General features: G+C 37.1%; 2 protein-coding genes across 3 annotated transcripts; both read left to right on the top strand.

Annotated features, from left to right (window-relative positions):
- Positions 1 to 9,859: 9,859 nt before the first annotated feature.
- Positions 9,860 to 15,124, top strand: LOC108994191 (mitochondrial substrate carrier family protein E). 2 transcript variants are annotated; one of them, XM_018969308.2, is made up of 9 exons: positions 9,860 to 9,968; positions 10,654 to 10,769; positions 11,006 to 11,069; positions 11,338 to 11,487; positions 12,231 to 12,441; positions 13,106 to 13,151; positions 14,165 to 14,285; positions 14,399 to 14,471; positions 14,707 to 15,124. In XM_018969308.2, exons 1-9 carry the CDS (start codon positions 9,899 to 9,901, stop codon positions 14,939 to 14,941), a joined length of 1,086 nt encoding a protein of 361 aa, XP_018824853.1. In that variant the 5' UTR covers positions 9,860 to 9,898; the 3' UTR covers positions 14,942 to 15,124. The 2 variants fall into 2 exon arrangements, with proteins under 2 accessions (XP_018824853.1, XP_018824854.1); XM_018969309.2 differs by having other exon boundaries at positions 9,862 to 9,968; positions 11,012 to 11,069.
- Positions 15,125 to 17,042: 1,918 nt separating this feature from the next.
- On the top strand, positions 17,043 to 20,338 carry LOC108994190 (DNAJ protein JJJ1 homolog). The gene is made up of 3 exons (XM_018969307.2): positions 17,043 to 18,850; positions 19,560 to 19,618; positions 19,740 to 20,338. Exons 1-3 carry the CDS (start codon positions 17,162 to 17,164, stop codon positions 19,795 to 19,797), a joined length of 1,806 nt encoding a protein of 601 aa, XP_018824852.1. The 5' UTR covers positions 17,043 to 17,161; the 3' UTR covers positions 19,798 to 20,338.
- Positions 20,339 to 20,861: the final 523 nt, after the last annotated feature.

The following is a 20,861-nucleotide window of genomic DNA, read 5'->3' as shown; positions in this document are numbered from 1 at the left end:
ATGCCTTGGGCAAGGGGGTGTGAGCTGTCTTAATTCAACAGGACATGCCAATCTCCTTTTTCAGCCAAGCTCTTAAGGGCAAAACCCTACTCTTATCTACGTATGAAAATGAACTATGCCTTGGGTCATTTGTGGTTAAGACTGACCATTAAAGTTTAAATACCCACTAAACTAGAAAGTTGGAACTCCCATGCAACAAAAGTAGTTGAGTAAATTGTTGAGTTATGACTTTGTTGTTGAGTACAAAAAGGGCCAGGAAAATAAGGGCGAATACACTATCTCGCTAGGGGGAGGAGGTAGAAGAGGTCTTCTTAGCCTTAATGTCAGTCCCTTATGTTGAATTGGTGGAAAAGGTTATGACAAGGACCCAAGCCAATAGGAATTGATCACTAAATACCACCAGGGTTAGTTATCTCAACATTACTCTCTCCAAGATGGACTCTTATTCTACAAGGGGAGGATTTACATCGCAAGCCCCAAGTTTAAGCTAAGCTTCTGCAATTCTTCCATGGCAGTTTTTCTGGATTTGACAAGACCATCCACTGAGTGAGGAAGGATTTTTATTAGCTTGTATTGAAGTCAAATGTCAAGAACTTCATCAAGAGCTGTGATGTTTGCCAACTTCACAAAACAGATCACTCATTTCCAAATGGACTACTACAACCCCTCCATATTCCTTCTCAACTATAGACTCATATTACCATAGATTTTATAGAAGGGTTGCTTAACTCTAATGGTTTCAGTACCCTAGGTCCCTATGGGTGGTTGTGGATCAGACTGTACAAAATCTCTGTTAACAGACCTTGCCCAAAATTTCCAACTAGTTCCAACTTGAATTAACTTAACCGAACTTAGAGGAACGGAATTTGAAAGTACCCATATGTGTTCCAAAAAGTTTTGGTTTGAATATCAAACTATAGCCGATTTAGGTGTTTTTCCAAATTAATTGAAAATCATTTGGTAAAAGGTCTTGTTTGTGCCGCTCCATAATACTTGCTCTCCTCGATTTACAAGAATAAAGAAATCACCTTTTGAGCATTAATGGCTCTCTCTCTCTCTCTCTCTCTCTCTTATACTGCTTGCAGTCGAAACCCTAGGTCCTAAATCAAATGCTATTTCTCTCTATCTCCTCTTTGTTTTATATTTCTCGTAGTGTCTTTTTTGTGCTTTGCTCTGTGTTGCCCAAAGCTATAAACCGTGCATTTCATCAAGATGTATAGAATATTGAGTTGTTTCTAATGTGAGCCAAAATGCATTTCTTAAAGAAGTATAGAATATTAGAAATGCAAGATTATGGCTGATGATAGTCCTTCCAGATCATCCACTCCAGTGACTGAATCCTACATACGAAGCTTGATTAGTTTGACTTCCAAGAGTGAGATCGAAGCGAGGGCGTACTCTACAACATTAACACTTAAGAGTCCAGTATTGGAATTGATATGGTACTCTTTTTCTTTCTACTTTTTTTACTTCCCTCTTGTGGTTTTCTAACCTCAATACCCCAAGGCCAAGAGTCCATTCTTGGAGGAGGACTGGGTGAGTTTTTTTATTTTGAAGTTGTGTGGTTATTTTATACGAAAACTTCATTTCTTCTTTTATAATCTGCTTCTCCATCCTTCTGCTTTCCAAGCTCTTCCATTTTCTTGGTAGCAATCCATTTCTTCAAAGGTTGAGACTAGACACGGTAGCGCACCTAGTTCGCCTATAACAGATCGAAGAACAGACCACACGACTTAGCCATTTGAGATTGTCTATGGTCAGTACCCGTTAGGAGTGCTTGACTTAGCCCCTATTCCACGTGTAGGTTGTTTCAATCACATGACCGATGAGATTGCAGAACACCTTAGGGGCATCTACGAGCAAGTGAAGCTGGCCATTTACAAGAGCAATGCCAAGTACAAGGTTCAAGCCAATAGTCATCATCGTTAGGTACTTTTTGATGTTGGTGATTTTGTTTGGATGGTATTAACTCGTGATAGTTTTCCTCTTAGCGAGTATAATAAGTTCAAAGAGCGGAAGATTAGACCCTGTGAGATTCTACAAAAAATCAATGATAATGCCTATAGGTTGCATCTCCCCAGCCATTTGAATACTTTTGATGTATTTAATGTGAAACACCTAAGACCTTGTTTTGTGGATGAAGCTACTGTGAACTCGAGGACGAGTTCTTTCCAATCCGGGGCAATTGATACAGGAGGATCCAAGTCAGATGATGCTGAGTTTTTAGATTGCAAGTTGATGGCACTGTGACACCTTGAGGAGGCAGATCAACACAAAGATGGCAGGAAGTTGTGATCTTTCCCTGACTGGAGCAGTTTTTGACACGTTTCGGTATTTTTGCCATAACTTTAGTTACGGGTATCAGAATCGTGCATATGACCTCAATTCGAAAAGTTCTCTTTGGCGCGCACGTCGTGGTCACCAGCTACGCTCGGTGTGTATTGTTTTCAAGGCCAAAATATACTGTTACCCCACTAAATCCCTATTTTTAGTTATTTTTTATCTTTTATGGTAATATTTCATTTATTTCCGAAACGTGCCCAAAACTGCCCCAATCAAGGAAAAATCATGATTTCCTACCAGCTTTGCACTAATCTACCATCTCAAGATATTTCAGCGCCATCTACGTGCAATCTGATAAATCAACATCATCTGACTTAGATCCTCCAACATCAGCTTTCCATTGTTTTCTAATTTTCTATGTGTTGCCAAAATCAGGAGGAAAATGAGAGAACCCATTTTGGGTTGGAATCGATTTGGAACACATTTTTTTGAAAAACTTCAAGTCAAAAATTTCTAAACATTTATTCGGGTTCAGAAAATTATTTCGACCCGTTCAAAATCAAGTCAGGTCTAAATAAATAATCTGGTCCAATCGGGTTGAGTGAACAACGCTAGTTGTGGATCGCCTAACCAAGTACGTTCATTTTATTCCATTGGGTCATCCTTACTCAGCCAAGTCAGTGGCTTAGTTATTCTTGAAACATGTATTCAAACTTCATAGTTTACCTCAATCCATTGTGTCAAACAGGAATAGCATCTTCACCAATCAATTTTGGAGGGAATTGTTTAAGGCTTATAGGATTCAGCTAGCCTTCAGCATTAATTATCACCCGTAAACCGATAGGCAATTAGAGGCAATGATTTACCACTTGAGGAAAAATGTTTGTTGGTCCAAGAAAAAATATTTGTTGATCCAACCATCCTCCTTTCATCATCTATAAGTATTAGAAAATAAAAAATACAATTTATACTTATTATTTTACACATATAATCATTCGTACAGACGTGTCAACTACTGAATTAGTGAAAATTTTAAAATTCAAAATTCGAATTTTGAACTAAAAAAAAAAAAACTGAAAAAATGGGCTTGACACTCAATACGTATAATATTGTGCGTAAAGTAATGCGTACATATAGTACTACTCTTAAAACATTCTCTCTATTTAATAAATAAATTTGATCAAATCACAATAACATTAACAATTCATAATCAGTATAATAGTGCCAATTTTCAAATAATTTTTTATTTTTAAATTGCAACCAACTTGCTTTTCTTCTGTCCATAACATGATAGTCATGAGTTGATATTGTCACAATTATTCAACTAAATTTAATTGTTAAATAAAAAAACTCTAAAATATTATTCGAAGTGATATTGGCATCAATAATTGTTTTTATCAATTTAATAAAATAAATAAAACTTCAGATAGAAGAAAAACATTTTTTTTCCTTTTTCTCTCTATAAAAGAAATAAATAAAAAATCTAAAAAAAAATTATTTTTTTCTTTCCCTTTCTTTTCATAAGGAGGGAGGGCATATTTTAGGGGATGTTTGGAAATTTTTTTTTATCTCATCTCATCTCATTTCATATTATTTTCTTCTCAAACTTCATTCAAATACAAATACTTTTAAACTAATCATTGCAACTTTTTTCAAATTTCTAAACAAAAAATAATTCAATCTTTTCAAATTCTAAAATAAAAATTATATTACAAAATTATATTCTAACAATATTTTAAGTTTATAATAGTTTTTATTCAACTTTTTGTCTCTCATTTATCAAAACTCAATAAATATTTAACTCAAACCCTCACTACTATTCACAAACCATTTTATTACTATTCATAAAATTCTAATCTCATCTCTTTAAGGGCCCCATTTGGATAGTGAAAGTGTTTTATCTCTTCTCGTCATTACAACTTTCTCAATTTTCCAAACAAATATAATAAACAATTCAACTTTTTCAAATTAAAAAAAACTATTATTAAAAAATATTATTTCAATAATATTTTATTCAACTTTCAATTTTCATATGAATCCATTTCATCTCATTTCACCATCCAAACTGCACATTAATTGTTGTCCAGTTTTTTATGGATATTATCTGGGATGTCTTATTAATGCATCTGATTCCCAAGCAGAAGCTACTGCAACAGAGTGCTCTCAGGAACGTGAGCGGCACTCCAATATTCTAACAGATTTTAAAAGGAATCTCTCAAACACAAATAAGGATATGTCATCTGTCTAGTGTCTAGAAGGTTCTCTTGTAACCAATCGAGTAATTGTACACCGTTTGATCAAATTGTAATCAAATTATCCTCCTTGAAATACTTGTATAAATATAGATAGGAAATGCAATGTAAGTGCACTACTGAATTACAGAAACACGAATGAAAGAATGCTTTCTTCATTCAAACTTTTATTCAAACACTTTTTTGTGTTGGCTTTTCGTACTCTGCCATAAATTTAATATGGTACCAAAACTACCCAAGGACTAACGTTCATACATTCATAATTTTTTTTTCCTTTCTCATAGCCAACCCAGAAAGTTCTGACGTCACTCACTCTTCTCCTTCCTCCTCAGCCAACCCCACCATCATTTCCTCATCATCTCACTTCATCACCATTAAACTTACACATGAAAATTATTTGTTATGGAAGGCCCAAATAGTTCCATTCTTGAAAGGTCATAGTATTTTTGCCTTTGTTTATGGCACTAATCCCCCCCTCCTTCGGTCGTTGACAACTTGCCGAATCCAGATTACAATAACTGGGTTTTGCAAGATCAATTAATTATTTCCACAATCAATGCTTCACTGTCCGACACCATCCTTGCACAAGTGTTAAATTGTTCTACCTCTCAAGAGGTTTGGCAAACGCTTCAGACCATATTCTTAGCTCAATCTTTTGCACACATAATGTAGACAAAATTCCAATTAGCCACCCTCATGAAGGGCTCTGACTCTATCACTACTTATTTTAACAAAGCCACATCTCTTGCATCAATGTTGGGCACTGCCTGGCCAGCCACTTTCAACATCTGAGTTTGTCATCTACTTGCTAGCTGGTCTTGCCAGTGATTTTGACTCTTTAGTCACCTCCTTAACAACACGCCTCGAACCCCTTTCTACTCCTCAAGTCTTTAGCTACCTCTTAAATCATGAGTCTTGTATTACACATCAGACTAATACTCAGCTTTCAGGAACTTCTCTTACAGCTAACTCTACTATTCGACAGACTCATTCAAGCTCAAGCAAACTGTGGCAATGGATCCTCCTTTCGTGGGTGAGGCAGAGGCCATTGTGGCTTTCGTGGAGGACATCCACCCCAATATTCTAATCGATCCACTCTTGGGCCCGTGTGTCAAGTTTGTCAACGACCAGGCCACTTTGCACTTTCTTGCTACAACAGATTCAACCATGCGTATCAAGTACCTGCTCTTCCCTCCAACACTGCCAACAACAACTCTATGTCTTCCTCGGCTCCTTCAAGTATATGGTTCCTAGATACTACAACGATGGATCATTTCACATCAAACTTTTCCAATCTAAACCTAGATGCAACGTCGTACCATGGCTCGACCAAGTCAGTATTGGTGACGGCAACACCCTTCCAATCCAAAATATTGGCTCTACTCAAATACAGTCCCCTTCTGGAAATTTCTTACTCCACAAACTTCTTCATGTCCCGTTAATTACTTAGAATTTACTTTCAGTTCGTCAGTTATGTCTTGACAATTCAATGTTTTTTTATTTTCACTCTGATTCTTTTTCTGTGAAGGATTTGAACATCTGGGCTCCACTTATTCAGGGTCATGTTAGAAATGGCTTATACGAGCTGCCCACTGGTGTTCCCACCTCAACCACAACTGCTTCTACCACTCCACAGGCCATGCTTGGTGAATAGACTACCTCTTATCATTGGCACTCCCGTCTTGGACATCCCAGTTCCCGCACCACTTCATTTACAATTAACAATTTCAAGTTTCCTATTAAAAATAATAGTCACATGTCACAGTGTTCCACTTGTCCCTTAGCTAAATCTCACACTCTGCCTCATCCCCCACCCCTTTTTGCTCACTCAAACCATTTCAACTTGTGTTTCTTGATGTTTGGGGACTAGCTCCTATGCCCTCCTTTCATGGTTCTCGATTTTACTTATCTATAGTAGGTGACTATTCCAAATATATATGGCTATTTTCACTTCAATCTAAGTCTAATGTGTTCCAACTTTTTCTAATTTTTCTTAATTATGTTTGTATTTTTTTCTAATATTGCATCCGTACAAATCGATTGGGGAGGGGAGTTTAGGCCTTTAAATAAATTTTTTTCAATCAAATGGAATTGTGCATTGTGTGACATGTCCTTACTCTCATGCCCAAAATGACAGTGTAGAATGACCACATCACATTGTGGAAACTGGGCTTGCACTAATGGCTCATGCTTCTATTCCACAAAAATACTAGGCTAACACCTTTTTAACGGCTATTTTTTTAAATTGTATGCCTACTTTCATTCTCAACAACAAATCTCCCTATCAAATTCTTTTTCATTGTGTTCCAGATTATCACTTTTTACGGATTTTTGGGTGTCAATGTTGGCCCAACTTGCGCCCATTTAATCGTCATAAACTTCATCTTAGGTCCAAACCTTGTGTTTTCATGAGCTATAACCCAGATCATAAAGGGTATCTATGTCTTCATATTCCCACGAGTAAAGTCTACATTTCACGTGATGTTCAATTTAATGAATCTCTCTTTCCCTTTGCAAACAATACTCACATCTCACATACGGACTCACTCTTAAATCAGCAGCCTCATGGACCGTCACTTCAACTCAGCCCATTTCCCCTTATCTCACCTTCCGCTACTCATTCTGTCAACAATCAACAATCAACCCAATCAAATGCCTCAACCCACAAACACGGAAACACCCGAATCATCTTATCTCTCTCCAACGCTTACCTCGGCCCAATCATCTCCTAATCTAACTCACAGCCCATCTCCTTCAGCTAGGTCTTCATCCCCGAGTTCCTCACATCCTTCTGCGCTACAACCTAATACTTTCCCAAATCCTTCACCGCAACCTTCATCTTCTTCCACTCATCCCATGCTCACAAGGTCCCAGAACAACATCCATCACCCATTTCACAGTACTGATGGCACCATCTCTTGGCCAACGTCCAAACCTTCTACAAACCTTGCTATTTCATCCTCTTCTCCGATGTCAGAAGAACCATCGTCCTTCACCGAAGCTTCTAAGTACCCGAAATGGCACTCTACCATGGCCTCTGAGTTTGATGCTCTCATTCTAAACCAGACATGAGATTTAGTCTCGTACTCCTCCAAGCTTAATGTTCTCAGATCCAAGTGGGTACTCAAAACGAAACGGCATGCCGATGGAACCATCGAACGACGAAAGGCATGCCTAGTTGCTACTAAGGGGTTCCATCAACAGGCCGAAATTGATTTTACGGAGACCTACAACCAGGTTGTGAAGCCAGTAACCGTTCGACTTCTTCTATCCCTAGCAATTTCTTCATCTTGGTCGTTGCACCAGTTAGACGTTCAGAACGCCTTTCTACATGGAGACCTGGAAGAGGATGTGTTCATGCATCAGCTGCCGATGTTTGCAAATCTAGATTTTCCCTCTTACATATGCAAGCTACGTAAGTCTATCTATGGCCTTAAACAAACCCCTAGGGCTTGGTTTTCGAAATTGAGTAACAAGTTGCTGTCTATTGGTTTCCATGCTTCAAAATCTGACCCGTCATTGTTTATATTTCAAAATTCCACTGATTCTGTCTTTATGTTAAATTACATAGATGACATAATTTTGACTGGCTCGAGTACTCTACTTATTTTCCAAATTCTTACTTCTCTGTGTGCATCATTTCCAATAAAAGATTTAGGATCTTTACACTATTTTTTAGGTATAGAGGTTCTTCGAAATGCTCAAGGCTTATTTTTGTCCCATTCCAAGTATATCATTGACTTACTTACGTGTACAAACATGCATAATCCCAAGTCAGTCTCCACTCCCATGACCACTACATCCAAACTCATAGCCTTAGAAGGATACTCAGCTCTATCGCAGCATTGTAGGGAGCTTGCAATATCTTTCTTTCACAAGACCAAATATTTCATTTGTTGTAAATAATGTCTGCCAATACATGCATAGTCCTAGAATTCCTCATTGGCAAGCTATTAAAAGAATTCTTCGTTATTTACGTCTTACCTCTCATTTTGGTTTACATTTTTCTGCCTCATCTACTTTTAGGCCTCGTTTATTTTCGCAAATGAGATGAGATGAGTTGAGATAAAAGTTACAAATTGAATAAAATATTATTAGAATATATATTTTTTAATATTATTTTTGTTTTAAGATTTGAAAAAATTGAATTGTTTATTTTATTTTGTGTGAAAATTTTGAAAAAGTTATAATGATTATCTCTCTACCTTTTCTGATGTTGACTGGGTTGGGTGTCCTAACGATCACAAACCTACTGGTGGATTTTGTGTGTATTTTGATTCTCACTTGGTATCTTGGGGCTCTAAGAAGCAACCTGCGATTGTTAGATCATCCACCGAAGCTTAGTACAAAGTGGTAGCCAATACTACCTGTGAGTTACTATGGCTACAATCATCATTACTTGGTGTGCTGGAAATTTTTTTGTCCAATCCTCCGACACTATGGTGTGACAATCTCGATGTAATTATGGTGTGACAATCTCGGTGCAACCTACCTGTCAATGAATCCAGTCCTTCATTCTTGAACAAAACATGTCGAACTTGACTATCACTTTGTTCAAGAGAGAGTTTCTGCCAAATCACTTTGTTCAAGAGAGAGTTTCTGCCAAAGCACTCAAAGTGTCCTTCATTTCAAGCAAAAATCAACTAGCCGACATCTTTACAAAGCCTCTCTCCACTACGCGTTTCAATTTTTTTCTCGATTAAGTCTTACCATCTCTCCGGTGTTGCTTGACTCACGAAGGGCTATTAAGGCACCTGATTCTCCAGCAGCAGCTACTGCAATATAGTGCTCTTAGGAACGTGAGCGGCACTCCAATATTCTAACAGATTTCAGAAGGAATCTCTCAAGCACAAATAAGGATATGCCATATGTCTATTGTCCAGAAGGTTCTCGTGTAACCAATTGAGTAATTGTACACCATTTGATCAAATTGTAATCAGATATCCTCCTTGGAATAGTTGTATAAATATAGATAGAAAATGCAATGTAAGTGCACTACTGAATTATAGAAATACGAATGAAAGGATTCTTTCTTCCTTCAGACTTCTATTCAAACACTTGGTGTGTTGATTTTTAGTACCCTGCCATAAATTCAATATTCCTTATGCCTTTATTTGATTTTTAAAAAACTTATGTATATATATTATATTGCTCAGATAATTTTTAAAAAACTCGTAAAATCAAAGCCACTCTCTCGGTTTCTTACCCTGGAGGCTGGAGGGTCACGGTCGAAAGCAACAGGATTTTAAGGAAATGGAGATCAAACGACGACGTTTCCATTTTTCTATATATATAATACAGATTGAGAGCTCAACTCTACGTAATATTCCAATCGAACTAAGCGCACCCTCTTTGGCGGTTCCATGGCGGTTCAGGGCCCAACTCTGAGGGATGTGCAAGCTTCAAGTAACACAGCTAGCAGTCCGTTCTTTGGTAAGCTTCACGAACTCGCTATTACCTGGGAAGAACATTATTTGGAACTTCTTGAGGTTTTTATTGTCAGATACAGTCGATCAGTTTTTATGCCCAGAGTAATGTTACATCTAGTGGAGTGGCATGAGTCGTTTTAAAAGTGGGTCTATTATTAAAAAAGTATTATTTTTTCACGTGGATGGTATTTATTCAATTTTTTCAAAGTGGTTTCGACGCTTGCGACTATCATTTTTCTTCCGAGAAAAGTAAGTTGAGGGAAATATATGTTGTTTTGCTTTAGCTTTTTTCCTTTTAGTTGTATGGAATGTATGTGTCCTGATGTAGTTTTTTATTTCTCAAATCATGAGCAGCTCCTAAAAGAGGAGATTGGGTGATATCTTTGTATATTTTGTATAGGTATGATGGCTTTCCTCTATGATGTGTAATTAAGAAACTTTGTAGGTAAAAAACTACACGAGCAGCACAAGATACTGTGTAGCTATGCTGCATAAAGAGGACATGGCTAAGTTTATTTAGAATTGTGTAAGCCAATGCTCTTGGATTGAATCTCTTCTCGGGTTAAACTGGGAAAAAGTAAAATGGCTCTACTGATGCTCCAATAGTTTCTTCTTAAAGCGATGTTGACGTGCATACTGGATTTGTTTAATAAAACAATAGAAAGTGGTGATTTTATCTTGTGATGTAGTATGGAGGGAGTTCGTATGGGGAGCTGTTGCTGGGGCTTTTGGAGAAGGAATGATGCATCCAGTTGACACAATAAAGACACGGATTCAAAGTCAAGCTATCATTAGTGGAAGTCAGGTATAGCCACAAACCATTACATTGTTATCTTTCCTTTTTCATGGCCTCCAAAAGGAAACACACTGATTTTATCATTATGGTTAATCTATAAGATTTTTTAAATATCAGTAGAAATATTTTTATGTGAGTTCTAAGAAAGCCGACATTACATCATCTCATCTTATTGTCACTTGCTAAAGCCATTTCATTTGCATGGGAATACCTTGGTTCCGGTTCCTGGCACTCTATGTTCTTAGTTTCAGAACCAAAAGAACATACTACAAATGGTACGAGCCCTCTGGGTTGCAGATGGATTAAAAGGTAAAAGTACTTAGTGTTCAATTAGTTTCCTGTTTTGTGTATTACATCAAATTTTCATGTATTACATATTTATTCACAATTTTTTAATCTGTCTGCATTCATGAAATGATTTTTTTTTACGATGAGTAGGGAATAAAGTATCATATTAATGTGTGATTATGCATCTTTCCAATGACTTGGACTTAAACTAAGGGAGTCAATTGTTTCCCAGTTTGAAACTAATGCATTTACAGAGTATGTCTTTTGTCTATACTGATAATTCTTGTAGGCTTTTATAGAGGTATAACTCCTGGAATTACTGGGTCTCTTGCAACTGGGGCAACATACTTCGGTATCATAGAGTCTACCAAAAAGTGGATTGAAGAGTCACATCCTGGCCTTAGCGGCCACTTGGCACATTTCATTGCTGGAGCTGCTGGTAAGCTGTTTGGTGCTCCAAGAATCTTTGTCCCACTTTGATTTCTAACGCGGCAATTTGAGTTTTTGCAACAAGAATCAGCTTTCTGATTTTGCTCTAAAGTTAATATCTCCGAATCATGGGAAGATTATTGTTAGATGGTATTTTTAACCCATCTCAGATTACAGTAGTGACTTTGCAGGATAGAACCTTTCAAATTAACCTTTTTTTTTTTTTTTTTTATAAGCGAGAACCTTTGGAATTAATAGGCTTTAGAAAGGCAATTCAGCTTTCTGATTTTGCTCTAAAGTTAATGTCTCTGAATTCTTGAACTTAGATTTAAGTCTTTTAGCGTCAAAATATACAATATAAGCCATGCATTGTCATCAATAGTAGAGCAACTCCCATGCTTTTTCTGCCTAGAGATTGTTTGACCTTCTGTTCTTGATTAAGGTTAATTTGTTTTTCTATCTCTTTTCCTTTATCTTCTCATCAGTCCCTTTGCTGCTTCTAAGCAAAGCTAATGCAAGACTTTTCCCTGTTGGATGTGATTCCTTATGCTCCAGCATTGTGTTAATATATGGAAAATGTGTTCTCTCCTCTGTTGTACTTGTAACCCCCCTTTTCAATTGTCAAATACTTCTTCTTTTTTCCTTGCATTAGATTTCTCTTTTAATGTGTGGAAACTTCAATATTTGTGCACTCAGCAGCCACTTGTGCATCAGAGGGCTGATAATTTCTTTCTTGTTCTTTGTTCATTGCAGGAGATACACTTGGTTCTTTTGTTTATGTTCCTTGTGAAGTGATAAAGCAACGCATGCAGGTTCAAGGCACAAGAACATCTTGGAGTTCTGTTTCCATGAAAGATAGCATCTCTTTGAAGCCTGGTATGCAAATGTATGGTTATTATACAGGAATCTTCCAGGCTGGCTGTTCAATATGGAAGGAGCAGGGGCTAAAGGGACTATATGCAGGGTATATGTCAGAATCTACCCTCTCTATTGCATTGAATAGTACGATCTTTCGTTTTATAAATACTAACCAGTTTGTAGACCCCTCTCTCTCACACATAGTGGCATTAGAAAATTTGAATTTAGGACTTTTACCCCAAATAATGATCTTGTGAATCGTGATCAGGCAAAGATCTCTGTGGTTAGTATCATCTAAACAAGCCAATTGATGCTGGAATGATGCAATCTAGTTTTCATCATGAGCCAAAACCCACCCATGCACTCACAGACTTTATATCTATTTGCTCCATTTGTATGTTAGAATCACTAGCTTTCATTTGGTAGAAAACATGGCATACAGTGGAAGCAACTCTCACTAAACATCCATTTTGTTTGTTTATGAAGTTTGGCATTTAGATTAATACCACATCATTCTAGCTCTATCGTCAAAATGGTAATCTCCTACTGCTGGTTTAGCTCCTCATGTTACTAACATTTATGGTGAAATATATTTTTTATAATTAAAATAGAATTTTATTAGGAATTAATACAAAAGGGGAAAACACAAAATCCTCCTAACAAATTACAACCAAAAATTGAGAAAAGCAATCAATTTCAAGGAAGATTGCAATGGGTGTAAATTTCTCTCTTCCATTGTATAATTTTCTGTTGTGGTGGTGCTCTGACAGGTACTGGTCTACACTTGCAAGGGATGTGCCTTTTGCCGGTCTGATGGTATGCATATTTATTTTATTTGGTTTTACGGTTTTTTGCTTTTGTGTTGGTTTCCTCTTACATTTCATGTACTAATCAGTGGTTAGTAAATATTCTCTTTTATTCAATCTTGTTGATATATTAATAAAACTTCTAATTGTAGAACAGGGATGGGATCTGCAGGTTCTGCCCAGGTTGACAAGTTCTTTAAAACACACTATCATTGAATAGGTTAGACCCACAATGACTGCCAATTAGGAATTCTAGTTTTGAAAATTTTCAAAATAATGGACTTAGGGATCCAGGTAGGGAAAGCAGAAGCTAGGATTTCTATGGAGGATTGAATGATGGTTCACTCCTTGGGAGGATAAGAAAGATAGACAGTAGCAATTGATGTCTCTGAAATGTTCATTCGTGTCCTTGTTAATTAATCACTACTGTGGAGTTCTTTTACGATTCTTGACTTGATAATTCTTGGAGAATTGCTTAGAATTGTTAATGAGTACTAAAAATAAAAGAAATTATCATAATGAAAGCTTAAAGCTCAGAGAAATGCCTTAAAAATAGTTATTTGTCTAATTGTTTTTTTTCCCTAATCTTGTTTCTCTTTTTGTTAGTTTATGTGGAGGCATAATAGTAACCCTGGCCTCTCTTAAACTCATCTCAGGCTTTCCTGGTTAACCCTTATTTGGAAACCTAAGGCAGTGATGGTTACAGCTGAAACATTAGCAAACAAGATTTAATGGTTGGAGTTAGCATTTAAAATTATTTAATCTTCTCAATGGCACATTTCTCTGTATCAATTTATCTTCTATTTATTTTTCCAACAAGGAAAGAAATCATTGTTGATCATTGATGTTTCATTGGGCAAATGATTTTATTTACAGTAATTATGTCTAGTTTGTTATTATCCCACCCATAATTCCAAGTAAGCCAGTCCATGGGCATATATAATGGCAAAGCTGGCCCTTTTTGCGTGTATTCTTTTGCCCTCTTTTGGATTGGGTTTTTGGTTTGAGGCTTGCACTTGGCAGGTTATGTCTTATGAAGCCTTGAAAGATGTCACAGAGTATGGAAAGCAACGATGGATACCCAATCCAAAATACCATGTTAATGGTTCACTGGAGGGACTTTTATTGGGAGGGTTAGCTGGTGGTATGTGCCTTCCATGAACTGCAACCTAATTGGTGCAGTATTAAATCTTTTAAATTGAAGTCGGCAACCTATCTTGCCTGAACAGAAATTTACAGTTTTTAAAAATTTTACAGGTTTTAGTGCTTATCTCACCACTCCCCTGGATGTCATCAAAACAAGGTTGCAAGTTCAAGGATCGACTGCTAGGTACCTGAGTTTTGGTGGATTGATTGCCTCTTGGGATGCAAAAAATCAAATCGATCTATTTTCCTCTTTTATCTTGTTTAGGAAGGAAAACCTTCTTGGTCTTAGCATGGTTTATTTGCCTTGGATTTTACATTGATGCCTGAAAGTAGTCAATGTTTCTTCTTTCTGATAAAATGGAAGTTAGAAAGGATAGTGACTACGAGTTTTTTTTCCTAATATTGTTTTCAACTCTTAGGTACAATGGCTGGTTTGATGCGATTCGGACCGTGTGGATGACTGAAGGCATAAAGGGAATGTTCAGGGGTAGTGTTCCCAGGATTGCATGGTATATACCAGCTTCTGCCCTAACCTTCATGGCTGTTGAATTTCTCAGAGACCACTTTAATGATGGACAAAACAACGATAACTCGCAAAAAGTAGCAAACTTATCAATAGACAAAAAGGGATCTTATTTACAAAAAGTGGTCTAGCAAATTACATTGAATTACATTGTTCCTACCATATCTGTTTCTTAGAAGAACTCTTCTATCATAACAATTTACAGGCTCCTTTGTAATTGAATTGCATTGGTTAAGGCAATTGTAACATGGTATCAAAAATATCGAGTTCATCAAACTCACCATTGGTTGATTTGAAGTAACTGAATTTTGAGATGTTCTTGTCTCTTTGAGCATGCTTACATCTTGTTTCTACAATATGTTGTGTATGAGTTTGAATTGGTGCAATACAGGATCATTCCCAAGAGGGGTAACTCAAATTCTCACCCATTCAATCAGACAATTCACCAAAAACATTCCATTGAACTCCTTGACCCAATCTATTCCTCTTCACCATCCCCAATGAAGATGATTTAGATCGCAGTCTTTACTAACAACCATGGAACCTAAAAGGCAAAATCCTAATTCTCAAGACATAGCTCCCTCACCCTTTGTTAGAAAGTTCACTATTAGTATTCGAGATAGTCACTCTCTAGAAGTTGTGGAACGAAGTAGAGAATGGAAGTCGAGAGAGGAGAGAGAGTTCAGTAACATGAATCAATTTTCAGTTGAGGACTTTCACTCCAACTGTCTTTATTTATACTCAATGTTCAACAAAAAGCAGTGTTTTACAACATCAACTAACACTTCAGTAAGCAAAACGACCTTGTTACATTTAATAAGAAGAAAACATATTAAACGACAACATTCCATAAAAGAGATGACCAATTGAGTCTATATCAACACGACGTCGTTCCAAGCTTTCCTCTTCGCGTATAACTGCTAACAACATCCTTTCCCTTTCCTTCTTAAAGCACAACAGAGCACCTTGCCCACTGAAATCTTCCCACTCCAGCACCACAATCCTTTTACTCCAGCACCTTCTCAACCCATAACATATTAATCCCTCATATTAAGGTTATATTTCGAAATGACCCCTCCGTCAAAACTTCGTTATTAAATTTTTATTTTATGCATTTTTTATTTTTATTTCTAAAATTTAACTTTTTTTGTTTGTTTTAAATTTTTTTATTTTATTTTATTTTTTACGTGTTTTTATTTTTAATTTAGTTGATTTTTTAAAATTTTCTATTTATTTATTTATTTTTCTTAGATTTTTAATATTTATGTTGCTGTGGTATATTGGCTGTAGATTTTTAATTTCTTTAATAAACTAGTGTCACATGTTCTGTTATGATTAGTCATAACGCGGTAGTTATGCCCAAGTCTTTTTTTTTTTTTTTTTGAGTAGATTGATAGAGAGATTATTTTAACTTGCGCAACCCCAAGAATCAAGATTGATGGATAGTGGTATATTAACAAAGCAATATAAAGATTAATGGACAATGGCACATTAACAAAGTGAATGATTGTGTGAATTGCATAATTAGTTTAAAAATGAGGTGTTATTGCAATCATATTCTCTAGATTTAATTTCATAGTTTATGACATGATCCTGTTTCTTTTTTTAATTAGATTCTTAGGTTTAAATTCAACTTGTACATTTCTATTCATATCTATTGAGAACTTTTCTCTCCAAATAAAACAAAAAAAAATTAAGAATAAAAATCATATCGTTTTTTAATTTAATTAAGAGTAATTCTACATACAACCATGAAGTACGCCGCGTAATCACTTTAAAGAGAGTGGAGTTTACATTTAAAAAATTAATTTTTTTAATATAGATTTTATATTTTATTCATTTTATTTAAATAATTATACAACGATTGTACAATTTACGATTGTAAATATATTTTCTCTTTAATTGAAATACAAAAAATTACATTATCAAACAGTATTTGAATTAAAAAGTGTAATGCTAGGTACAGTCCCTAAATGGGGACTGCAATGTAAGCCTAGGCTATTTTAACTTTAAAATTTTTTAAAATTATAAAATTATCCCTTCTAAAATGATGTTTTCTCTCATTTAATAATGTGTTTGTACATGCAATCTCTACTTGAGGACTGCAAATAGAATTTCTCAATTAAAAATTGGTTTTGAAATAACTCGGCCCGATAGAAAGCCCAAGACTAAAAAATCCCTAGCCCAGCCCGTCTGCAGGAGAAAGGAGAGAAGAAAAATCCAAACACCTCTCGACCACCGCCGGCCCTTGCACACCAAGGTATTGCCCGGTCACCTAGAATACGAATACCGCTGCCCTCTTCCAAACCTATTTAACGTAAAAAACCATAAGAGATCGGACTAAATCGGGCATGGCATCGGAGAAGCGGTGCCACTATGAGGTTCTTGGCCTGAGCCGCGACTGCACTGCCGAAGAAATTCGCTCCGCATATAAGAAGCTGGCTCTCCAGCGCCATCCGGACAAGCTCGTCCAGTCCGGCTTCTCCCAGGCCGAAGCCACCGCTCGGTTCCAAGAGCTGGCACACGCCTACGAGGTCCTCTCCGACCCCAAAGAGCGTGCCTGGTACGATTCCCACCGCTCCCAGATTCTCTTCTCCGATCCCAGTTCGACCACCAACTCCGCCGTCCCCGACCTCTTCTCCTTCTTCTCCAGCACCGCCTTTTCCGGCTACTCCAACTCCGGTCGTGGGTTCTACAAGGTCTACTCGGATCTTTTTGGTAAAGTCTATGCCAACGAGATCGATTTCGCCAGGAAATTGGGTTTGGGGCTGGACTCGGTCCGCGAAGCTCCTGTCATGGGGAATCTGGAGAGTCCGTACGCGCAGGTGACTGCGTTCTACAACTACTGGCTAGGGTTTTCCACGGTGATGGATTTTTGCTGGGTGGACCAGTACGATGTGATGGCCGGCCCGAACAGGAAGTCAAGGAGGGTGATGGAGGAGGAGAACAATAAGCTGAGGAAGAAGGCGAGGAGGGAGTACAACGATACTGTGCGTGGGCTGGCGGAGTTCGTGAAGAAGAGGGACAAGAGGGTGATCGATATGGCGATGAAGAAGAATCTGGAGATGGTGAGGAAGAAGGAGGAAGAGAGGGAGAGGAAGAGAGCGTTGGAGAGGGAGAGATTGGAGAAGCTTAGGGATTACGTGGAGCCAGAGTGGGCGAGGGCAGAAGAGGAGGGTAACGGAGAGGAGGGAGTAGAGGAATTGCACGAAGAGGATGAGGAGAGTAAAAGGAGGGAAGGAAAAGAGTTTTATTGTGTGGTATGTGGGAAGAAGTTCAAGAGTGAGAAGCAATGGAAGAACCACGAGCAGTCGAAGAAACATAAGGAGAAGGTTGCTGAGTTTCGGGATTCGCTTGCTGATGATGAAGAAGGATTAGAAGAGGATAACTTGGAAGAAGAATTGGGAAAGGTAGAAGAAGAAAGACTCGAGGCGGAGGAAGACAAAGAAAGAGTTGTAGAGGAGATGGGAGAGCGAATTAGAGATGGTTTGGAGATTGGGACAGAGGAGGAGAATGGAGCTGAATCCCATGAAGTGGAGGAAGAGGATGAGGTTGGAGCAGGTGGGTTTGCTGATGGTGATGATGATGAAATGGGTGTGCTTGAAGCAATGGTGGCTGGGCATAAGGGTAGGAAAAATGTGAGTTCTCAGCAAGAGGTGAAGGAGTCGGGGAGTGAGATTCAAGTTGAGAATGATGAGAGTGATGGTGTTGGGTTTATGGAATACGATATCAGGAAGGGCACAAGAAGGAATCGTGGTGGTAGGAAAGACAGGAGTAAAATGAATGGTGAAGAAGCGGAGATGGATCCAACCCGACAGATCAGTAGACAGAAGGAAGAAAGTAATGGACATGATGGCTCAAACTTGGAAGAATCCTCTGCTCATTCTTTTGCTGAAAATGAGAGTAATGGTAATCGGGAAGGGGATGATCAATCAGCTAGAACTAAAAAGGCTTCATCCCAACCTGTTAATAAAAAAGGGCCAGGGAAGAAAGATACAATTGCCAAACCAAAGAACTCATCCAAGCAAAAGAAAGCTAAGGTATTATGCTTCATGAAGTTTCTTCTTTGCCACATTATTTATTTTCAACGTTGTGCTTGAATTTGCTGTGATTAAATTCAATTGGCTCGTTGAATTGAAAACCTGAAACTTGCTGTGCTTAATTTTCCAGTCTCACTATTTGTATGTCTTTTTTCAAGAATTTATATTTTGCTAAGTCTGTTGCTTTCTATCAAGTAAGTGCATAAGTCTGTATCCATAATTCAAGTAGTCATAATGGATTGTGACTATTGTTTTGGGATGTTTACATGGTCTTCGATCCTCAGTGCACAACTCTACATTATGAAAATCAAATGCAAAGAGTGGAAAAAGATGAGGGGAAAATGCAAAGTACACAGGACGAATTCAAAGACAGCACCTAGTTAAGAAATAAAAATAGAAACATGGAAGTCATAAAAGCTCAGTCCATTGAAATCTATAGCTAGCGTCCAAAGGAAAAAAGTGTTGAAAAAGAGGCTTTTAAGCTCCTCCACTGTCCTTTCCAATCTTCAAAATACGGACCATTTCTTTCCTTCCAAATGCACCCCAAAAGACATATTGGAGCCATCTTCCACCCAACTACAATTTGTCAATTGCCATATTTAGCTCTTGTTTCCGTCATCTTTATATTTAATGGGTCTTCCTTATCATTATTAATGTTGGTCACTCTTTGCTTTCTTTCTAATATGTGATGATCTCTCTCCCTAATCAGTCAACATCAAAGAATTCTAGCAATGTATGTGACACATGCGGAGAGGAGTTTGGATCGAGGTAATTTATGTCTATGCTTTACCTTTGTCTTTCCTAGTAGATCTGCAACCTGCATCTGTAGTGTTTCCTGTCATTTGTCTATCTAGATTTTCATTATTTTGAGGATGTTTTATTCTTCCAGGAATAAATTACACATGCATTTGGGTGACACAGGCCACGCTTCACTAAAACATCGATGAGGAAAAAGATTGCAGAATATTTACAGAATGCGAGTATCCAGCTGAGGAACATTGATCAGCCTCAATTAGTTATTCTTTTAAGAGTAATTTTATAAACAACAGTAAAATGCGTAAATGTCGCATAATCGCTTAGAAAAAGAGTAATCCGCTATTAAAAAATTAGTTTTTTTCATGTGAGTCTCATATTTTATTCACTTTTTTCAAAGCGATTACGCGGCAGTTACACAATTCACGGTTGCAAATATTTTTCTCTTATTTTAATTCTTTATTTTTGTCATTTACAAAGCTAAATTACAAGGAATTGTCTGCAAGGGTATCTTAATGTCGCATATCATAGTTTGTTGGAGGATGATGTGGATTAGAAAAGGGTATGCCATGTATCAAGGAATGATTTCTGTAGTAAAGCATTTTGATTGATGGCGTCTTTGAAATTCAAGGATGTCCTGCACCATTTATGACACTCTCTCGTCGTTCATATGACTGTTACGAGTTGCAGATATGCATTGCAAAAGTGTAATGATACTAGTAGGATTTGAGCATCCTTGAATGTAGTTATACAGTTTTGTGTATTTTGTGCCTGAGGTAGTAGAAAAAAGCCTCGGAGTAGGGACTGACTTGCAATTATGTTAATCCCAATTCGATTAGACACACAATTTAAACCCCAAACCCGACATTGCCTCGTTGTTTTTGTAGATGAAATAAAATGAATTGAGACAATAGTTAAAATTTAAATAAAATATCGTTAGAATATAGATTTTTAATATATTTTTATTTTGAAATTTGAAAAAATTGAATTGTTTATTTTATTTTATATGAAATTTTTTAAAAAATTATAATGATTAAATAAAATAAGATGAGAATAATTATAAAAATAAACAAATTCTTAGAAGCTACGATTTTTGTCGGTCCTCCAACTTTCATCAAGCCCAATATGAAATCAGTAGTTATTTAATTAAATCAATCCAATTAAGATTAACTCGGATTGTCCAACAGTACTTCCCAGACATTTGGCTCTTGGTAGTGGGGGAAAAACATTACGAAGGTTTCTACGTCAAACGCATACA

Source organism: Juglans regia, chromosome 2 (genome assembly GCF_001411555.2).
Source record: "Juglans regia cultivar Chandler chromosome 2, Walnut 2.0, whole genome shotgun sequence".
NCBI classification, from domain to species: Eukaryota; Viridiplantae; Streptophyta; class Magnoliopsida; order Fagales; family Juglandaceae; genus Juglans; species Juglans regia.
The sequence above is the reverse complement of the archived record's forward strand: the minus strand, read 5'-3'. Positions and strand labels throughout refer to the sequence as shown.

Coding starts and splice junctions, on each gene's coding strand:
- LOC108994191 (XM_018969308.2), top strand. CDS start 9,899: ATGGCGGTTCAGGGCCCAACTCTGAGGGATGTGCAAGCTTCAAGTAAC. Junction 9,969..10,653: donor AGCTAGCAGTCCGTTCTTTG/GTAAGCTTCACG, acceptor CTTGTGATGTAG/TATGGAGGGAGTTCGTATGG. Junction 11,488..12,230: donor TTTCATTGCTGGAGCTGCTG/GTAAGCTGTTTG, acceptor TGTTCATTGCAG/GAGATACACTTGGTTCTTTT.
- LOC108994190 (XM_018969307.2), top strand. CDS start 17,162: ATGGCATCGGAGAAGCGGTGCCACTATGAGGTTCTTGGCCTGAGCCGC. Junction 18,851..19,559: donor CCAAGCAAAAGAAAGCTAAG/GTATTATGCTTC, acceptor CTCCCTAATCAG/TCAACATCAAAGAATTCTAG. Junction 19,619..19,739: donor GGAGAGGAGTTTGGATCGAG/GTAATTTATGTC, acceptor TTATTCTTCCAG/GAATAAATTACACATGCATT.